We start from the raw sequence: 22,297 nt of genomic DNA, 5'->3' as shown, positions 1-22,297 counted from the left end.
TCCAAGGAGTCGGTTCCTGAATCTGCCACATCTCCATCTTCATTGATGTAGGCCTGTTCCTGAGTAGCCCATGGTACATCATCTGGCATTTTGCCAGGTCTGTTTCAAAATTGACTCTTTCATTGTGAACTCATAACAAAGTTCATAATAATTGATATAAGTGGCAGGTTTGGATTCAGAGTATAGATGTTGAATTTGAAGATCAATGTCAAGTCCAAGCTCAGTTTTAAAAGCCTCAATGAGCTGGACGATGGAGCTGGCACCCTCTGGTACCCCGGCAAATCAGATCTTGTTTCTTCTCCATCTTGATTCCAGGCAATGTTCGCTTCAACAACCCATAACATAATGAACTGCGTAATGAAATACCATTGTATGGGAAGAGCTGCTTAACATTTCTGCTTTGGAGAAACTTTATGTAAACGAGAACACAGTTTTCTGTATGCTGCTTAAGGGATTAAGAGAAAGCGGTTTAATGCACCCAGGTTTCACAATCAGAACGTGGCTTATGTGATCATGTAAACGCATGAGTGTCGTTCTTACAGGTTTTTGAAGAATTCATATGTGTGTGAGAACAGACTGGATAACAAACATCATCGGATGAAGCCAACCAACAATCAACACAGCAGAATTAATTCAACATTTCTGGAAGAAAAGTTGGAAAATCACAAACACTATAAACTATACACATTTATACACACCAATGTAAAATGTCGAATGTCCCTCACATTTGTGACTTGTAAATGCACTCGAACATTGGGGGAATCCTGGTGTTTGACGTAAGAGGAAAACCCCACTATTGCAGCGCAATTCTGCTGCAGGTCCCGATAGAAAGTGTAGGAAACAAACACAGCAACAACTCTGGAATATCTGGGAATAAAGTGAAGAAACTGAGAATAAAATGGCAAAGTCTTCCTCAGATGCCATGTTTTTTTATTTACACAAGCGTTGCAGGAAAATATATTGCTGTGGAGAAAGCTGCTTACTGACAGAGCTGCATGTATACAGGAGTAGAGGACACCACTCATACAGTACAGGAGAACCTTTTATAATAGTTTTGTTGTTTTTTTGTGCATGATAGCCATTGTCAAAATGAACTACCATTGTATGGAAAGAGCTGCATAACAATTCTTCAGAGATTTCTCCTTTTCTGTTCAACTACAAAATAACAGCATATGAGTTTGGAAAGACATGGGGTTGAATAAATATTTACATAATTTTCAATGTGGTGAACTTTTCCTTTTAATATGACCCTTAAATTAATGTTATATCATATGATGTCCATCAGATCCTGGCAGATGCTCACATTTGACAGACATGCAGCGTCTTTTATTCGGATCGTGGGAACGCACAACACTGCAAATGAGGTATGAATGTTTGAAATGATGCTGTGATAGCATAAAATAATTCAGTTTATGATGTGACTTGTGATTGGTGCAGGTTTTTCACTGTGTGCACTTCGAGTGTCCTGCACAACTCAATAATGAAGTCATGAAGGGGAGCCCAGGACACACGTCCCCCGAATCCACTTCATCCCAACAATCTCGATCTGCTTCCAGCCAGCCTTCATAAACTTCATCAGTCATAATCATCTTCACACACCTCAGAGGAACAACTCTGCCAAAGGAAACATGGATGTCAAGATGGACACAGCAATAGCACTGCTGAACTTTTACCACAGTTCTGAGAGCACAGGGCAGTTTATGCATCATTTACTTACCCTTGTGTCATTTCAAACTTATATGACTTTCTTGACATGAAACACAAAAGTAGATTAGGCCGAGTGTTCAGCCTGTCACCATTCACTTACATACTGAAAAAAGATGCAATGAAAGTGAATGCTGACTGAGACTAACATATTGCCTTACATCATCTTTAGTGTTCCACAGAAGAAAGTTTTACATGTTTGGAGCAAAATGAGGGTGAGGAAATGACTTACATTTTTTATTTCATGGGTGAACCTCTACGATACAGTAAGTGATGAACCGATTAGCACTTGTCTTGTTGTTGTAGGTCACATCCTCATGTCACTTTGATTTTTGTTTTCTTAATAAGCTATTGGCTGATATTTTATTTTTATTGCCCAGGTTTTATCAAATCATTTGTTTTCATTTTGATTAAGTGTTATTTATTAGTAGGTAGTTTTCTTGATATTGTATATGTAAGTTAATCTGAATTGTTCTCAGCATCTTAAAACGGTAATATTTATTCTAAGTTGTGACTTAGTAGATGTTTTCTCACTTAATATATAAGGGGGGGGTTAAGTTGCACTATAAGAATGGTACATAATTGAAACACTTCTTCTGTTGACTTTTAGTTAGATGCATCCAAACTTATTAAACAATGTATTTGATCCTAATTATACTAAAGTTGATCTTTTACTGAGTTCAGTGTTGTATTTCTAGACTTTTTCAACAAACTTTTAACAAATCTCTCTCTCATTCTGTAGATTATGTTCTTTAAACTGGTCTTCCAAGATTTAGAAAAAGTTTCAGCATGTTATTTTGATTGCACTGAACTGAACTGATTTCCTTAATGCTGATTTGTCTGTAAGTGCTCATTTTATAAGGCTGTAAATAGCATTACATGTTAGGATGGCGTGGAGCATTTTTGAAGCTGTGCATATTCATCTTAGTTGGTATCTTTTGAACTTACTCGTAAATAAAGTGTTTATTTCTGAATATTACACACTGATGTTGTCTTGAAATGAAGCATGTTTTCCATAAACCGTAGTCATGAATGTATATTGAAGTTTGGCAGTTGCATTCAAAGTCAAAGCTTGTACCACATTTGTTAGTTGTTCAAAGCAGGCAACTTTATAATAACTTGAATTAACAAAAGGCATTGGCCTGGAAATATTTTAAGTTGAATGCAATTAACGCCTTACACCCTGAAGGCATTTTGACAGATCTCAGCTAAAATCACATACCCATAAGTAAGAGCTTATAATAAAAAAAAAAATTTTTTTAAAGATAAATAAAAAATACATTCACTTAAAGTGCTATATGTAAAAAACAAATTACTGTACTAAATCATAAAATGACCATAATATGTCAGAATTATGAAACGTGCTAAGTTGAAATACTGGCTTCTCCAATAACAATGTATGGAATTTCTGTTTATGTTTTGGCCTGTGTGATCCCGCCCACTGCCAACTCACCAATAGTATTTCGACACCGCCGGGTTGCTACAATTGAACAAGTTTGCAGGCAAACAACGCTGCGTGCTGCAGCCATGGAAGCCAGCAAACGAACTGGATCAGAGATAACAGATTCCACCCGACCTAAAAAGCCTCGCCATCCGTCTAAAAACCACCATGACCAGAGGCGTAGTAAAACAAAGATGGAGACAGCATAAAGCCCAGAAATCCTTTAAAACGTATGCTGAGTTGGCTAATTTGCGTGTCAACACTGGCAAGGTTCCCGCAAATTCTCCAATATTTAGAATTTGGACTGCAGTACCCATTTCAAATGCTTGTTGTCAATCTTACATAAAGCACCATTACAATTATATAATCTACGTCTCATTTGAAACATTTCACCTCACTTTGACCCCTAATTCCATCACTCCAAAAATGTGCCTTGAGTGCCATGTATGTGCGCTCTGGCTCTTTTATTGACCTCACATTCAACAAGTGACACGTTGATGTTTAGAGATCCATTGAGAACAATCTGACACATCTACACTCGCCTAAAGGATTATTAGGAACACCTGTTCAATTTCTCATTAATGTAATTATTTAATCAACCAATCACATGGCAGTTGCTTCAATGCATTTAGGGGTGTGGTCCTGGTCAAGACAATCTCCTGAACTCCAAACTGAATGTCAGAATGGGAAAGAAAGGTGATTTAAGCTATTTTGAGCGTGGCATGGTTGTTGGTGCCAGACGGGCCGGTCTTGAGTATTTCACAATCTGCTCAGTTACTGGGATTTTCACGCATAAGCATTTCTAGGGTTTACAAAGAATGGTGTGAAAAGGGAAAAACATCCAGTATGCGGCAGTCCTGTGGGCGAAAATGCCTTGTTGATTCTAGAGGTCAGAGGAGAATGGGCCGACTGATACAAGCTGATAGAAGAGCAACTTTGACTGAAATAACCACTCGTTACAACCGAGGTATGTAGCAAAGCATTTGTGAAGCCACAACACGCACAACCTTGAGGCGGATGGGCTACAACAGCAGAAGACCCCACCGGGTACCACTCATCTCCACTATAAATAGGAAAAAGAGGCTACAATTTGCAAGAGCTCACCAAAATTGGACAGTTGAAGACTGGAAAAATGTTGCCTGGTCTGATGAGTCTCGATTTCTGTTGAGACATTCAGATGGTAGAGTCAGAATTTGGCGTAAACAGAATGAGAACATGGATCCATCATGCCTTGTTACCACTGTGCAGGCTGGTGGTGGTGGTGTAATGGTGTGGGGGATGTTTTCTTGGCACACTTTAGGCCCCTTAGTGCCAATTGGGCATCGTTTATATGCCACGGCCTACCTGAGCATTGTTTCTGACCATGTCCATCCCTTTATGGCCACCATGTACCCATCCTCTGATTGCTACTTCCAGCAGGATAATGCACCATGTCACAAAGCTCGAATCATTTCAAATTGGTTTCTTGAACATGACAATGAGTTCACTGTACTAAAATGGCCCCCACAGTCACCAGATCTCAACCCAATAGAGCATCTTTGGGATGTGGTGGAACGGGAGCTTCGTGCCCTGGATGTGCATCCCACAAATCTCCATCAACTACAAGATGCTATCCTATCAATATGGGCCAACATTTCTAAAGACTGCTTTCAGCACCTTGTTGAATCAATACCACGTAGAATTAAGGCAGTTCTGAAGGCGAAAGGGGGTCAAACACAGTATTAGTATGGTGTTCCTAATAATCCTTTAGGTGAGTGTATGACGTGAATTATCTTCCTTTATTGAATTGCTCAGAACGAACACCATTGCTAACAGCGATCCCATTTAGCACTAGCTTTTGGTAACTCTCATGCCACTCTTTGACTAATATATCTGGATTTACACAACATATGATGTCGAGTGAGGGCTTGTTTGATTCAGGATCAAGTAATAAAACAAAATTTGACAGTGGCGAATGTGTGTGAATGGGATATAAACAAACACAAAATATAGAAAAAAGCCTTCACACTGGTATATTAAAAAATAGATGTGTAATAAACACTTTAAAGGCTAATTTAACTAGTCTTAGTTAAAGCTATAGATAGCTAGCACACCAAAAAAGAATAATTGTCATCATATACACACCCTTGTGTTGTTCTAAAACTTTATGACTTTTGTATTCTGTGAAACACAGGAGATATGAGGCAGAACATTAGGGATGACATTCACTTGATCTTAGTTACCATTCACTTTCATTGCATCTTTTTATTTATTTATTTTTTCTATAAAAGTGAATGGTGACTGAGACTAATTATTTCAATACTGTACAAAAGACATACATTATGGAGCCTCTTAAGAGATAAAGTTACATTACCTCACAATACATTTTCCATTCTCTATTCTATAGTATTTGTAGTGAAACCATAAATACAGGACAATGAAATCTATGGAGATAAAAATAATAATTTTGCAACAAATACCACAGTTTACATAAGGTTACTGCAGTAAAACCCTGATTAACCATTCAAATTCAACATTGCTTTATTACAGAAACCCTTGTTTAACCATGGTATTTTTCATAACTTCCAAAAAAAAACATGGTTAATTACTGCAGTCTACAATATTAATGTAGTAATACCATGATCAATGTTTTGCATGAAAGCACAAAACAATGTGAGGGAATGCAAAACTATTTCTGGAAGGGGCTCCATATGAAGCATAGGATTGTGAGTAAATGATATAATTTTTTTACTGATCCCTCACACAGTAGGCACATTATAAAGAATTGATACTCTTAAAAATAGAGGAATTCAAGAAATAGTTCACCCAAAAATTATAATTCTCAGATAATTTATTCATCCATATGTTGTCTCAAACTTGTATGACAAACTGAGGTATTTTAAAGGCAGCATTAAGGTAATCCATGCAACTCCAGAGGTTTATGCCAATTATAATTCAAAATTGTCTATTTATTGCTCTAATCACTTAGTTCTGGGAGATCATAGAGTGCAATCCCAGTCCTGTACTCGAGCCCTCCATTAAGGACAGCAAGCCAAATCTGTTTACCTTAATGCCCTCCAGGACTATATGTGTGAACTTGTGAATCCATTTTTGGAGAGAACAGACCAAAATGTTACTCCTTTTTCACTATAAATCTTGCCATTGTAGTCTCTAGGCACAATTATGATTCTAAGCTTTATTACACTTCCTAGTGCTTGACACGTGCAGAGTGCTAGGAAGTGTAGTAGAGTTTGAGATCACCAATTAGACTGCTGATTGCAAAATGTATTGTGAAAAAGGACTGTATCACTTCAGAAGACATGGATTATACCACTGGAGTTGTATGGATTACCTTTATTGTGTCTGTATGTCCTTTATGGAGCCTGTGTTATAGTGGCACTGTTGTGCCTGATACTCACTTTGATAGCGTTGTTAAAAAATAAATGTCACTTTGTACAACCTTAATATTGCATTCCTTCAAAGGCAAAGGGAAGTTTACGCGGAATTGGTGTCCGGCGACGGAACACGAGGACAATTGATTTTCAGACCGTACATGCAGCGGAGATTTTCCACATGCGCAGTGACACGAATTCAGCATTTTTATATGTTTCAGTGTGGACGAGCAACTTTTGGAAAATGCTTGAAAACGCTAGTGTGGACGGAGAGCGTTTTGAAATGAAAACACCGTTTTCAAATGCATCCAGATTAATGTAGATGTAGCTTAAGAATCCTTAAAACAAGATACAATTTGAGAAGCAACATATAAGATATTTAGACTTACTTTAAGAGAATGTATCTTAAATATAAATGTGTTTTTTCATTTGGTTACTTCTGCGAGTGCAGTAAAGACAAAATATATTCAAGATCTATTCTCTAAAAGCAAGTATAAATATCGTATATGCTGCTTCTCAGGTGAAAGCATCTTTTTTTAAAGGATTTGTAGATATTTTCAAATATTTGTATTTTTAATGTTATATTCAACATTTTCAGATAACAATTATAGCTGCTAAAGAAAATGTATGTTGTTTTAAAGGAGTTTTAGATATTTATATGGAAAACAAGCCAAAATAAAACCCTATTTTGTAGCAGTGTATAATGGGGTGAAGAATACCTCTCTCATCTTTCTGTTCTCTTCAATCCATATTTAACTCACAAAAAAACAAACTCTCTCTTATTAATAAAGCTGCTATTGCCAATTTTCTTCACGATAAGAAATGCACAGCGACATATATTATAAGTCAATAAGTCACGAAGCCATCACATTATAATATAGCTGCATTAAGTGTGCGTACTCAAGGGATGAGCATCCCATGACAGAGTGTGCCTCAGCCGGTGCAGTTTCAATCTCTCCCCCTTAGATAGGGACATTCGTGCAACTCATAGAAGAGGCGCTGACCACACAGAGAAATGCCAGTTTTGGAGTTTGTAGTTATTTACATGACCTGCTTCCATATTATTTGAACTATATTGTATTTCCTCTTCTTCTCTCCAGCAGGCTGTGGGGCCTGAAGCTTCTGCTTCCTGCATTGGTGTCATCTGAGGCTGCACTGGGGACATGGACAAGCTCTCTGGAACCAGCTCAGGCTCAACTGAGAGGCCAGAGGGTTCATCTGCCTCCAGGTCTGCCATTTCAGACTGGACTGGGGAGATGAACTGGCTCAGAGCTGATGGAGGTTCCAGGCTATCTGACTCCAACTTTAGTTTTGGCTTCGGTTCTGACTCAGGCTCCAGCTCCTGGTTCGGTCTCGTGCTCTGGCTCAGGCTCCAGTTCTGGCTTGGCTGAGGGGCCAGATGGTTCTTCTGCCTTAACTGATGAGGCAGGCATGGAGGCTGCCATACCTGGAGCCATTTGCAGGCCTGAGTCGGGAACCTCTGGCTGCAGTGGTCCAAGTGGGTTTAATTTCCAGTCTGCTGAAAATATTGCCTCTATAATGTCTTTGCCATCCTGCTTGGGACCTTTGATGGGAACCTAAGAGTCAACAAGCAGACACAGAATTGACTGATAAAGCATCAGCATCTATGACTGCTTCCTGTTGAGTATTCATTCAAACACACACGCATGCCTACAAGTTCAAAACTGTCTTGAACTAAAATATATTTTGGTGAATTGTATCCACCAAACTAACATTTCCAAAATAAGCACATTAAGTATTAGGGCAAGTTGTCAAATATGTAATTAATAAGTAACAAATTCTGTTGGCCAAAAAAAGTTTTGATATTTGTTTTGTTACTGTGGAGCGGAGGGGGGTGGGGCCGGGTCAGAATATCACGCGCCCGGTCCCCAGTCGGCCTGATGAGGCACGCGAGGGATAAAGGTGGCCGGTGACGATGGTTAGAGAGAGAGAGAATTACGGGTATGTCCGTCATGTGTGTTTATGTTTATGCTTTTGTTTTAAGTTTTCATTAAAATATAATTTATGTTGACAAGCCGGTTCTCGCCTCCTCCTTGCCCATTCTTTAACTGTGTTACATTGGTGCCGAAGCCTGGGAAGGAGGAGGGATGCCCGTCGCAGAGTCCTCGACACTGCCATCCACCCTGGGGAGCGCCGCTGCCATCTGCCGGGTGACGGAGTAGCCCGACCGCCCAGATGCGGGGAACGGCCGTCGTCCGCGGGGCAAGTGGGGACGGGATACCCCGACCGCCTGGAGCGAGGGAGCCGCTGCCAGGGGTGGAGGAGTGCCCTGCCATCCCCAGAGACGAGGAGGGGACGAGGGAGACCGCCGTCCGCGAGGGGAGGAGTGAAGAAACTCTCCGACTGCCCGGAGTGGTAGAGCCGCTGCCAGTGGCGGAGGAGTGTCCCCATTTGCTGCCAGAAAAGCGGAGGCGCGTTCTGCCCGCTGGGGGTCGAAGGTTTCACTCCGGTTCGCCCGGGGTTGGAGCGGCTGTCGTCCGCCTGAGTGTGGAGGAGTGTTCGAGGACCACGCGACAGTACATCACAGAACCGATGAGTGAGCTTTTTCTCTCTCTCCTCTCTCTCTCTTTCGCACCGTGTTGGCCTTTTCCCTCGCCTATTTTTTTGTTTGTTTTCTTCCCCTCCTGTCTCCTCCCAGGGCGAGGAAGGCAGGGATGACCATGCGGGACGCAAAATACACCCCGCCCCAGGGATGGGGGGAGTGTACGTCATGCCGGTGGCAGCCTGGCCTGAGATAACGCCAGGAGGAGTGTGGAGCGGAGGGGGACTGGGCCGGGTTGGAATATTGCGCGCCCGGTCCCCAATTGGCTTGATGAGGCGCGCAAGGGATAAAGGCGGCCAGTGACGATGGTTCGAGAGAGAGAGAATTACGGGCATGTCCGTCATGTGTGTTTATGTTTATATTTGTGCTTTTAGTTTAAGTTTTCATTAAAATATCATTTATGTTGACAAGCCGGTTCTCGCCTCCTCCTCGCCCATCCTTTAACAGTGTTACAGTTACCTTTACATTTTGATGTTTCATGAATCGTCTTTCATAATTGTTTTGGTGTTTACAAATCATATAATTTGCCATTTAATGGCAAGAAGTGTTCAACATCAACAATCAAGACTTTGCATATGCCTAGAAGTTGGCTTTCTATGCACACTATACACACAGTGCGTGAAAAATAAAAATGTAAAACAATTTCACCCCTATACAGTTGGCAGCGCTGTTCCTGTCCTGTGGCCGCCTCCCAGGCCTCCTGACCCAGTCCCTGTCCTGTGGCCGCCTCCCAGGCCTCCTGACCCAGTCCCCATCCTATGGCCGCCACCCCGGCCTCCTGACCCAGTCCCCATCCTATGGCCGCCTCTCCGGCCTCCTGACCCAGTCCCCGTCCTGCGGTAGTCGCCCAGGCATCCAGACCCAGTCCCCACCTTGAGGTCATCCCCTTGGTCTCCAGACCGTCCGCCTCACCTGCTCTGGTCTCCCTGGTCCCCAGCTCCATCTTAGCCCTGCCTCCCTGTTTTTGCCCTATTCCCTCATCCCCTTGCCCTTTGTGCCCCCCTTGGACTGCCTGTTTGCCCCTTTGTGCCCCCCTTGGACTGCCTGTTTGCCCCTTGCGCCGCCCTTCACTCCATGGACGATTTTGTTTTTGTTTTCGTGTTGTTGTTTTTTTTGGAGCGTCTAGAATCTGCTCCTTGGGGGGGGGCTATGTCACGATTCACTGTTGTCTGCCCTGTGTTTCTCCCCTGTCATCTGTTCCTGGACTACACTTCCCATAATTCCCTGCTCTCATCACTACCAGCTGTCCCTCATTGTTCCTCACCTGTGTTTAATGTTCTCATTAGTCTTTGTGTATTTAATGCCCTGATTTCTGTTCAGTATTGTCAGTTGTTGAATGTATGAATTTAAATGTGAATGTATCTAGACCTACCGTGTTTTGCCCGTGCCCTTCGTGGATGTTTTTGCCTGTTTATGTTTTTGTTTCCCATCGTGGATGTTTTCTTTGTTCCCGTGTCTCCCAGTTCTGTGTATTTGTTTATTTTTTTTCATTAAACTCAGTTGCCGCACCTAGATCCAGCTCCTGAACTTTCTTCCCAGCGTTACAAATATATAACACAAGGTAATGTGATACAAATACACATGAAATAGTGCACAATAAGAATAACATTGTACAGCAAAAAATAGATAATAATAAAAGATTATTTATAAGAAAACAGTCCTTTTCTTTATTTAAATTATTGCAATATTTGTTATATTATCCTAAAGAACAATAACCACATTAATGCTAACAGGTCTAATAATTGAATCTGCAATTAGGGAAAGTGCAGGGAGTAGATCCCTATTGTAGATGAGCAGGAACAGTTGACTGGCATGGGGGACTTGGAGATCCAGATGGTTTTTGTTTATCTGTACACAAACAAAATGTTCATAATTGTTTAAATAAATAAAACTTGTAAAAATAAATGAGAGAGAGAGAGACGGAGTGTGTGCGATCACTGTTGCCACTCGCAAGCAGAGATGTTGTCAGCTTTCTGAAGATCAGCTTTCTCAGTGGAAAAATAGCATCTAAGTGGGGGTAATTCTTCCTATTATGCAGTAGTACACAAGAGTCAGACACTATAGAAACCGCAATGTTCTCCGCCATTATAAACAGCACTCATTGTGTAATTAAACAGTCCGTTGTGGCTCTCAGCTGTGATGAGCCGTAATGCTGAAGTTGTTAGATTTAGTAGTTTAGTAGTTACAAGTGATCATGAAGAGCTGTTTTATGTAAACACTAGCTGACACGATTCACTTCACCTAACTGGCTCATATTACACATAAAAATAATCTTTTGCCACCACCTGCTGGCTAACATATGTAATGTAAAAAAAAAAAAAAAACGCTCTTAATACATATCCACTGCTCTTACGCTTTAGTTTAGAAAGGCATGAACACAATGATATACACACCTTCAGCCTCATAGTGCTGATACTGTCAGACCATCTATGCTCATGGAACATCTCTCGTACAATCAGATTCGAGGACCGTAACTAACTGGTGTGTGTGTGTGTGTGTGTGTGTGTGTGTGTGTGTGTGTGCATATATATGTATATATATATATATATATATATATATATATATATATATATATATATATATATATATAAAACCCATATATACAATCGGATATATTGAAATGTATGTACTTTTTACTTAATGCACAGCACTTTTTAGAGTTATTAAATATTTGTATTATTTAAATAGTGTAAATGTTTTTCAGCATACTCACATCGACAGACGTGCTGAAAATTAGGTACAGAATGAACTACGTGAACTTCTGTTCTCACTTTTATACTCTCTGAACGTTCTACGTACTGTATTCTTATTGTGACGTCTCGGTGCCGTTTCTGATTTTATTCAAATCGCCTTCACCTTAATTTATTTTCTGAAATAGTTTTGCGTTTCCTTCGGAAAATAATAATAATAATAATAATAATAATAATAATAATAATACTAAATAAATAAATAAATACCGTGGTTTTACTATAGTAATATTGTAGTACATGAACCATAATTGTAGTAACCATGTTTTGTGTTTGTTTTTTATTTTTTGTTTGATTTTTGTCGAAAACCATGATTTTACTACAGTAACCACAATTGAACTATAGTATTTATAGTAAATCCGTAGTAACCACGTGTAACAAGTTGCTACTTTCTTGGTTACTACAATAATAGGCCACTATAGTAAAATCATTGCTAATATATTATATATGGAAATGCAAATCTTTTCCAGAAAATAATTTTCCTACCTGTCTAAGGTGCTCTGTACAATTTGTACATGTTGTATCCAAATCCTTTATGGATTGTAACTTTTTTATTTTTTTATTTCTTCCCTTCCCTTACTTCATAAGGGAAGGGAACAAAGTGTGCTAAAGTCAATATTTTGCAATAAAGAGGGCAAGAGAAACGCGTTGCTATGTTGATTCTGAGTCAAAGCAATTAGTGAATCAGTTGAAACCCGTATGCTTTAAACTGTCGTTGCCAGTTATATGTTTGTTAACGTGGGTTCGGAGTATCGCGCAGTTGTGCGTGTCCCTTTAAAGGGCACTAACATGGAAAAGTCCACTTGAGCTGGTGGGGGTACCATTTTGTTTTCACGTTATTTTAAATCTTAACGAAGTTGCTTGAAAATAAAATTACTTAGTGAAATGTAATACTTACTATATTTGTATAATGGATGTCTTTATTGTCTTCATCTTCATTCCAGCTAATTAGAAAGTTAAAAGCTATTTTCAGACATCCCTCCTCCTCTCGGGCTCGCTGTGGCAGTGATCCAGCTGGACGCTTTGATTTCAGGACAGATCAAGTCTGGTCGATCGGCACCTTTTAGAATTTGTTATTTTATTAAAATACTCAAACCTCAGGGGTCACTCGGTTGTTAAGGAATTACGGTTGTGTTCTACTTTAAATGAGGACTCGTGTTCGGAGTGCACTTTTGGGGAACAGTATTTGCCCGTGAAGGCCGTGTGGTTGTCCCCGGAGTGGCTCAACTGTTCTCTCTGACTGATCCGATGGGGGACACCGGCAGCGAGCGCAGCAACCCACCGAGTCTTCCTCCGCGATGCCCCTGCGGCTTCTGGGGGTAAGAAACAGATAATCTGCTAGTTTAAATGTTACGGATGAAATATTTATTAAAAATAACGCTAAAGCGAATGAGGCATTGTGGGGGTTGGGACAGACAAGCGTTTTGAAGTGACTGACTGATGATGATTTGTCATTTTTGACTTTCTTACACGTTTTTCTCGATTGAGGTGCAAATTGATATTGAACTCCGTTTATAGCTGTGTGGTAAATTTTATACGGGCGATTTTATTTCATTTGGTGGTTGTTTTATAGTAAATCGTTGCTTTGGGACGACTGGGTTTGCTATGTGTCTGTCTAACATTTGCTCACACCAGGGAGTTGAAACACTTGATAATCAGAGGTGATTTTACCCTCAGTGCACTTTCATTTGACCGTTTGTCTGTTTTGAAAAGACTGGCCAGTTTTACAACGATAAATGGTGACTTTTAATATTGAACGTGGATGTTTTAAGTGGATTCATGCTCTCTTCATCCATCCTCTTTGCCTTGAAACAGACCGCTAGCACTTTTTAAATTGTTTCTAGCAGCATGTGTGTAATGATTGAGAAGACATTGGTCAAGTTGAACGGTATTAGTATACTCGCATTTTCACAATAACTTTATTAAAGCTGCTTTGAACGATTTCTGCGCCATTAGCGGCAATAAACGAAACTGCAAAAAATATGATTGTTTCCAAACCGACTTCCCAAACGATCCAGCCATTTGCCATTGGTCAAGTAAAGAGGTAGCTCCGCCCCAAACTCACACCATTGGCAGAGAGCGTCCTCTTAGTCTTCTGATTAAGACGTCCCAGTTTTTCCCTGGTCAGTCCTTTTATTTAAGCAGGGTTTAAGCATTATTTTTCTAGTATCACAACTTATTCTGAAAAAATCTACTAAAATATCTCTATCACCTATGGGGCTTTCTCGTCACGCGAGTATTCTAATCAAAGGTAACCAAGGATACGGCTTGTAAAACCAATAAAATCGCACATGTTATTTGAAGTACATGATTGGATTAAAGTATCCAATCACAATCCCCTATCAATAGACGTCCAGTTAGTGAACTGATTGAAGACCCAGTTTGAAAGAGCGCACTGATGAAATTGCGGCTGGAATAATGTCAAGGAAGCATGCATGTATATTTAATGAGGATCTTCAAGCCGAGTAAAGAGCCTAGTAATGTAAGGTGTGAGATTTGTGGAGCTCGCTTTTCCATCGCCCATGGAGGCCGCACCGACATCGTGCAGCATGTTCATACAAAAAAGCATTTGGATGCTGCTAAAAAGTAAGTGTGTCACACCAAGTGTTTGTGATTTTTCTTTTTTGAGAAGTTCCGAATCTGACAAGGTGCATGCAAGTGAAGGACTTTTTGCTTATTATTCTGTTGTGCCTGGCCTTGCAGGCCAGGCTGAAGGAATCATTCATACCCTTTGACATTGAAAAGCAGTTGGATGCCCTGGTTGAAGCTGGTGACATGCAAGCAGATGATTTATTTTCAAAGCAATAACTAAATCAGCATACTATCATCTGATTGAAAAATATTGCAAGAATTAGATGCTTTGTTTCCAGTCAAGACCTAGAGAAACTTGTGCATGCTTTCATCACCAGCAGGGTGGATTATTGTAATGGACTACTCACTGGCCTTCCCAAAAAGACCATAAGACAGTTGCAGCTCATACAGAACGCTGCTGCCAGGATTCTGAGCAGAACCAGAAAATATGAACATATCACACCAGTCCTCAGGTCTTTACACTGGCTCCCAGGTACATTTAGGATTGATTTTAAAGTATTATTACTGGTATATAAGTCACTTAATGGGCTAGGACCTCAATATATTGCAGATATGCTCACTGAATATAAACCCAACAGATCACTCAGATCATTAGGATCACATCAGCTAGAAATACCAAGGGTTCACTCTAAGCAAGGAGAGTCTGCTTTTAGCTTTTATGCCAGCCGCAGCTGGAACCAGCTTCCAGAAGAGATCAGATGTGCTCCTACAGTAGTCACATTCAAATACAGACTCAAAACACATCTGTTTAGCTGTGCATTTACTGAATGAGCACTGTGCCACTGTGTGTCCGACTGTTTTTATTTTATTTTATATTCTAAACTGTTTCAATTATTCTTATTTTTTTTTTTAATTCTTATTTTAATCTCTTCTATGTAAAGCACTTTGAATTACCATTGTGTATGAAATGTGCTATATAAATAAACTTGCCTTGCCTATTTTGTGCAGTGAGTTTTATTCAGCATCGGTGGATTACCTCCGGATCCGCTCAATGGAGAACACAGGAAAAACATGAGTGGGTGGGCCCTACTGAGAGAACATCCCAAAGTGGAAAGACATTCAGAGCAGCCTCAAACACTTCTACTCCAGAATCCCCTCTCTCCGTTTGATTGACGAAACCACGTTCTTTGAAGAGTGGGCTTTTTTAAGAGTTTATGCCTGCCTGGGACATCTGCATCTGTGGAGTAGGGGTGGGCTATATTATCAAAATCCTATATCACGATATGAGTAATTTTATATCACGATAATGAAATACATCTATATCGCAATATAGTTACATGTTTCGGGAAAAATCAATTCAATTCTTTTATATATTAAGCCATGTCGCTTAATGTGTAATTTTGAGTAATCCAGTCAGTGAATTAAATACATAATAAATGAAAACCTCATCTTATATAATTGATTTATTTTGAACTTAAAAAAAAACATCATCAAATGAACATTTCATTCTTATGAATTTCACAAATTTTCTTTTTCTTTTTATCATTGTTATTATTATTATTATGATTATTGTTCATAAGAATAATTGTTATTAAGAAACTTAAAATCTCAAAGCAATGCAAAAAGTAAAATAACCATAACCAAAATCCATAAATAAAACATTTTATTAGGCTCTTTGTGTTCTTAATAATCTGTACAAATAATCTTATAAAATATCTGAAGGAAAATATGGCTGGTTTGTTTCCTGATATCAAACATAATTCGAACAGCGTTTTAGAAAGGGCTTTGATGTGAATTTTAAAAACCCACTTGACGTTGAGAGAAATCAGAATGTGTAACGGGTGTGATCTGTGCTTTTTCTGTCACAGGAGCACTAATGACAGGACTTTGATGACTTCAAGACTTGTGCGCTTGCGTGCTTCACATTGCGCGTCCGTGTAACACTCCCACAAAACACAGCTGCGAGTATGTTTGAATGGGAGACAAGTTTGTTATTGAATTTGCTTTGACGGTGGCTCAGGTGAAATTTCATGCCACAGAAGCGGATTCGGTGTCATTTTTTCTCACATTCTTGAAAAGCTTTTCATCTAATGACACTTGCAGCTGTTATTGAAAAACTGCTTTTCATTATTTCATTTTATTTCTTCAGGGGCCTGTCCTGTTTCCCACAAGCAGGAATCGGGTCAACCTACCTATCTCTTGCAGCAGGTATAATTTTAATGGAAAAACATACTGTGGGTGCTCATGACCAGATCACAAAAGCAGACAGTTTATTTTCCTCTTTCCTGACCACACCCGCCATCTTTTGTCATCTGTCATCTGCTCGGTGTCACTCAATCCCTGCAACACTGTGATGGTGGTGTAGTGGCAAGTTGTTTTATCTGAACACAACACATTGCAGTTTTTTGACACATAATATTAACATATCTTTTTGCAGCTAACCCAATTATTCATTATTATGAAGCAAGTGCATGATGTGTGATTTTGATTATTGTTTGATTATTGATTAACTTTTATGCGTAACATTATTGGTAAATAAAGATTCAAGATAAATGAATAAGATTCATATTAGCCTATTTACATTATTGTTTGATTATATTAATGCTTTGAATTTAGGAAAAAACCTCCATAAGATATTGTTAGTGAAGAGGAGTGTCCATCCTCTTCTGGCTTTACAATAAACGTACATATGCCAAGATAATTAAGCTGTAATGTACGTGTAATACAGGTCATGTGTTTAATGGAGCTGTGAAAGGTCAAGTCAAGTGAACTCAAATTTATTTGTATAGCGCCTTTCGCAACACACATCTTTTCAAAGCAGCTTTACAAAAGTGTCAACAGAAATTATTAGATGTTGTTTTTCTCACTTATATGGATATATCTCTGTGAAGACAGCAGACAGTTCAGATGAGCAGATAATAATTTGCATTTTGTGTTCGGGAACAATGTTTCATATACACTAGGGCTGCACGATAATGGTTAAAATGATAATCCTGATTATTTTTCTTAATTTTTATTACTATTATTATTCACGATTATCCTGTCATTTGTGAAATTACATTATTTTACAGGGCTGCACGATTTAGACCAATGTTTTTTTTTTATAATTATGTTAGATGGAGTTGGAGTGGTGGCGTAGTGGGATATATAGCACATAACTGTTAATCAGAAGGTCACTGGTTCGATCCCCACAGCCACCACCATTGTGTCCTTGAGCAAGGCCCTTATCTCCAGGTTGCTCCAGGGGGATTGTTCCTGTAATAAGGGCTCTGTAAGTCGCTTTGGATAAAAGCGTCTGCCAAATGCATAAATGTAAATGTTAGATAAATAATAATAATAATAATAATAATACATAAGTCTTATATAGCGCTTTCCAAGGAACTCAAAGACGCTTTACAAATGAAACAATCAATGGTGAGAGTGGTATTATAGATTGTAGGCAAGGTGAAACAGATGAGATACAGACACTGGCGGCCAAAGGTTTGGAATAATGCACCGATTTGGCTCTTTTATTCACCAAAGTGGCATTCAACTGATCACAATGTATAGTCAGGACATTAATAACATGAAAAATTACTATTAGTAATAGAACTTCTTAAACTACAAAGAGTTCTCATCAAAAAAATCCTCCATGTGCCGCAATGACAGCTTTGCAGATCCTTTGCATTCTAGCTGTCAGTTTGTCCAGGTACTGCAGTGACATTTCACCCCACACTTCCTGTAGTCTTGTCGGGCACTTCTCAGGCACCTTGCAGTCTAGCTGATCCCACAAAAGCTCAAAGGGGTTAAGATCCATAACACTCTTTCCTGTTTATTATTATCTGTTGTCCAATTTCTGTCTCTGCCACACTTCTCTTTACTGTTGTACGTGAAACTGGTGTTAAGCAGGTAGAATTCAATGAAGCTGTCAGCTGAGCGTTCAAGCATTGTATAGCCTTCATTTCTTAAAGACAATGATTGACTGATTGACGATGATTGAGTTTCTAGAGAATGCGGTTTCTTTTTTTGCCATTTTTGACCTAATATTGACCTTAAGACATGCCAGTATATTGCATACTGTCAACTCAAAAACAAACACAAAGACAATGTTAAGTTTCATTTAACAGACCAAATAACTTTCACGCTTCACTGATGCCCTGTCCCGGGCCGCACCCGCATCCTCTTTTCCCCACATGTGCGTAAACATGAGGTGCGTGTTTCCAGAGCAACTTTAGACCATGAAGTTTTTTTCTTTCTAAATTTAGTTTTATTAATTAGCATGTTCCAACCCTTTAATAATAAACATAGATTTCAGTTATAATTTTGTGAAATTATTCAGATGTCATCATCTCTGACAAGGAATGAAAGACAAAACAATTACTAGTTTGTAGTCTAGTCTTTCTCACTTTAATGAAACTAGAAAAATGGTCCATTCAGACTTTTACATTTTCAAACGTTTCTCTCTCGAGTTACCCCTGAACCCCCATACAGTATCATTCCTCAGTCACAAGAGCTTCTATGCCCCCATACTTGGATATCTGTAAGTAAAGAAATATGAAAATAATTTTAATGTAAATATATATATATATATATATATATATATATATATATATATATATATATATATATATATATATAGTAGGGCTGTTGATTTAACGCATTAATTCAGTGTGATTAATTTGGCAAAAAATAACGCGTTAAAAAAATTAACACAATCGCACCATAATAAGGAAGATTCCTGAGAAATGCAAGCTTGTAATACCGGCTGTTTACTCCAGAGGGCAGTAAGTGAAATTTCAGCTGTAAGAGCAACGCACAGTTTATACAGTGAAGAAAACAACCCACAACACAGACGTGCATTACGTTCTTGCCTTACGTTCTTGCGAACTAAGGGATCTCAAGATGTGTTTAAAGATTGAGTATTAAACTATATTTAACTTGACACAGTGAAGTAAACATTTTATGTTTATGACGCGACAAGAATGTATGAAGGTAAATTGACGGTCCTTAAACAAGCCCTCATAATAAATCTCGAACTGATTGACAAATTCACTTGTGAAATGGATTGCTGTGAACTGTATGCCAATGATTGACTTATGATCAATAATATGGTAGTAAATAATACATTGTATTCTAAAGCCGCTTTTTGTATTGTCTTATCAATGATTAACTCTTCTGCTACAAGAATGTAATGCATTTTAATTATCTATCTATCTATCTATCTATCTATCTATCTATATATATATATATATATATATATATATATATATATATATATATATATATATATATATATATATATATATATATATATATATATTTAAAGGTAACTATGTATAATTATTTCAACATTATATATTTTATTATTCTTATATGAGGGGCTTTCTCAGCAAATATTTGTATATGCGATTAATCACGATTAATTAATCGGGACATCATGTAATTCGATTTAAAAAATAATAATCGATTGACAGCCCTAATTATTATATTACAAAAATATAACTAAAATAGTCCATTACCAATAATGTTGAATATTTTGCCCCACTGAAATGCTCATTTGACAGTAAGGCATTGATTTTGATGCAGATGTAAATTTACTGGTATTATCAACAAGAAGGTTATATATATATATATGTGTGTGTGTGTGTGTGTGTGTGTGTGTGTGTGTGTGTGTGTGTGTGTGTGTGTCAATGATTAAAGGTAAAAAGTTTATAAATGGCTAAATTATTCTGACAGTGCAATTTAAATTGGGACTCTTTTCTTCAGGTTTTTGTTGATTATTGAAAATTTGAAGGCAAACAAAATACAGATAAACTAACTTTCCATAATTCATAATGGTGCAGGCTTTAAAGGCCTTGATTATATTTGGAATATGCCCATTTGCTTGTCAGATTTTATTGCTGATTTGAAATATGTTCTTTGATCGTAATCTTGACCAACCGTTTTTGGGATTTTGGTCTTTTTCCATTCAAGTAGATAGGAGCTGCACTGGCATGAAAATAGCCTCCAAAGAGCGTTCCAAAGATGACCGACAGTGGACTGGCTTGCTAGAAAGACTTTGTTAGTTGTGAAGCGGGCTCAATTAAAACAATGTTGGAGCGTTTCTCTATAAATTAACAATTTGTTTTCTGCACACAACGTGATCGTGTTAAAGTACATGATTACAAACACTGTTGATCTCCTCGTTTCATCCCAACCTAAAATTATGCCAGCAATTACCGGGAAAGCTCAAAGGTACATTCAGCTGACCTCTCACCATCACCAGAAAAGTGGTATGTAAATGTACTGTGTTTACGAAGCTTGTGATTTTTTTTTTTTTTTTCCAAATGGTGGCAACACATACCAAACAACTCCATCGTTGATCGTGTAACTTTACCAAACATATATGAACTCCTTACCCAGCGAAATCTGCGATGGACAGGTCATGTCATCCGGCTAGACGACCACAAATTAATCCTTTACTCACAACTTCAAGAAGGGTTTCGCAGCAGAGGCAGACCTAAACTGCGATACAAAGACACCATCAAATGAATCCTAAAAGCAAAACAGGTTCATCTCAACAGCTGTCAAACTATCGCCAAAGACAGAAATTTGAGGAGGAAACAGATTCACAGGATGTCTTCATCGGACACGATAGACAGCTGAATATGGTTGTACTAGTTATTGTTAGTGTTACTATAGTAAATGTATGGCAATTCTCTATAGGTGCTGATGTGTTCCTGTTCATCTTGTCAGTAGCCTACTCTTTTGAATGTCGGGTCGTTTAATGTGATTTTACACTAGTTTACTCGCCAAGGGTTTTCATAGAGGTTTGCACCGGAGAATTCTCGCAGCGAGCTTCACTGTTTCTCGCAGGCAGCGAGTGTGTTGAAAGCTCGAGACTACTTCTGTGAGTAAACGGACCTTTTCCACGATCGCATTGTGCTTCTCACTGGTTCTTGCAGCACTGTAATGATTCACGCAAGTGAACACACCTGCTGTCTGCTCGAGCTGCTCTGTCCATTGAGTCTTGCTGATTATTGGTCAGGGTTTCGGATGGCGCTGTTTTATTCTGCATTTGATGCGTTTGCCATTTGGATATTGCTTAATAGAAAATGGCAGCGCGTAAACTGAGGAAGAGTTGGCCAACAGAGAGGAAGAGTTGGCCGACATTGTAGTGCGACCTTTAACAAAACTTGCCACGCAGTCTGGGAGCTCTGTGTCTGTAGTGGGTTGACTAATGACAAATTACTCTTACAGGAATTAAGAAACTTAAGGGGCTGTTTAGACGACAACGATTCAACAAATACGGAAAACTTTTTATGCATTTGGGCTGTTCGTTTACATGACAATGGAGTTTTTGGCCTGAAAATGCAAACTTCTGAAAACCGGTATCAAAGTGCAAGTTTTTGAAAACGATGCCGTTATCGTCTCTGTGTAAATATACAAAAATGCTAATTTGTTAAAACGATGACTTCATGTGCATGCGTATTACGTGCTCCGTCTATATGCATGAACTTCGTCCTTACATCCAGGGTGAATAGACCAACATGAGATCACCAGTTGGAGTCCTTAGTAGTAATACTAAGTAGTAATAAAGCAACCCTATCGTCCATCCAGACAAAAATACTTTATGCTTTTGCCATCTTCATTATTTGTATTCACCGCTCTGTGGAGGAATGTTTATGTGCGCAGGCGCGTAGTGTTTCTTTACAAAGTGACATCGCAACTACTGGCCACTGTTTTCACTAATCCATGTGAACTGGAATCGTTTTGACAACGTTGTCATCTGTACGGGAAACTTTTCAAAAACGCAAAGGAAAAACGTTTCTGTTTTTAGTACATCGTTGTCATGAAAATGTACCTTTTTTCAGTCGTATTCTTCTGTTTGTGCAGGATCACAGAATAAAACACTGAAGCCAATAAACACCCTTATTGTGATAATTGAATAAAAGGTAATAATCAGCAATATGTGTTTACA

At 38.8% G+C, this 22,297-nt stretch overlaps 2 protein-coding genes across 3 annotated transcripts in view; both read left to right on the top strand.

Annotated features, from left to right (window-relative positions):
• Window positions 1–2,673, top strand: part of LOC127624080 (BTB/POZ domain-containing protein 9-like) — a 65,126-nt gene extending 62,453 nt beyond the window's left edge. The window contains exons 10-11 of the mRNA XM_052098725.1: window positions 1,286–1,364; window positions 1,438–2,673. Of these exons, the coding sequence (XP_051954685.1) occupies window positions 1,286–1,364; window positions 1,438–1,569 (211 nt within the window). The 3' untranslated portion in view covers window positions 1,570–2,673. The remainder of the gene's footprint in view (window positions 1–1,285; window positions 1,365–1,437) is intronic.
• A 9,879-nt stretch (window positions 2,674–12,552) lies between these two features.
• The window catches only part of LOC127624348 (AN1-type zinc finger protein 3-like), a 42,267-nt gene continuing 32,522 nt past the window's right edge, over window positions 12,553–22,297 (top strand). The window contains exons 1-2 of one of the 2 annotated variants that reach the window (XM_052099138.1): window positions 12,553–13,145; window positions 16,508–16,566. In XM_052099138.1, the coding sequence (XP_051955098.1) occupies window positions 13,125–13,145; window positions 16,508–16,566 (80 nt within the window). In that variant the 5' untranslated portion in view covers window positions 12,553–13,124. The remainder of the gene's footprint in view (window positions 13,146–16,507; window positions 16,567–22,297) is intronic. The other variant, XM_052099139.1, reaches the window with a different exon arrangement.

Source organism: Xyrauchen texanus, chromosome 30 (genome assembly GCF_025860055.1).
Source record: "Xyrauchen texanus isolate HMW12.3.18 chromosome 30, RBS_HiC_50CHRs, whole genome shotgun sequence".
NCBI classification, from domain to species: Eukaryota; Metazoa; Chordata; class Actinopteri; order Cypriniformes; family Catostomidae; genus Xyrauchen; species Xyrauchen texanus.
Note: the sequence above shows the minus strand (reverse complement) of the source record. Positions and strands in the feature narration are given on the sequence as shown.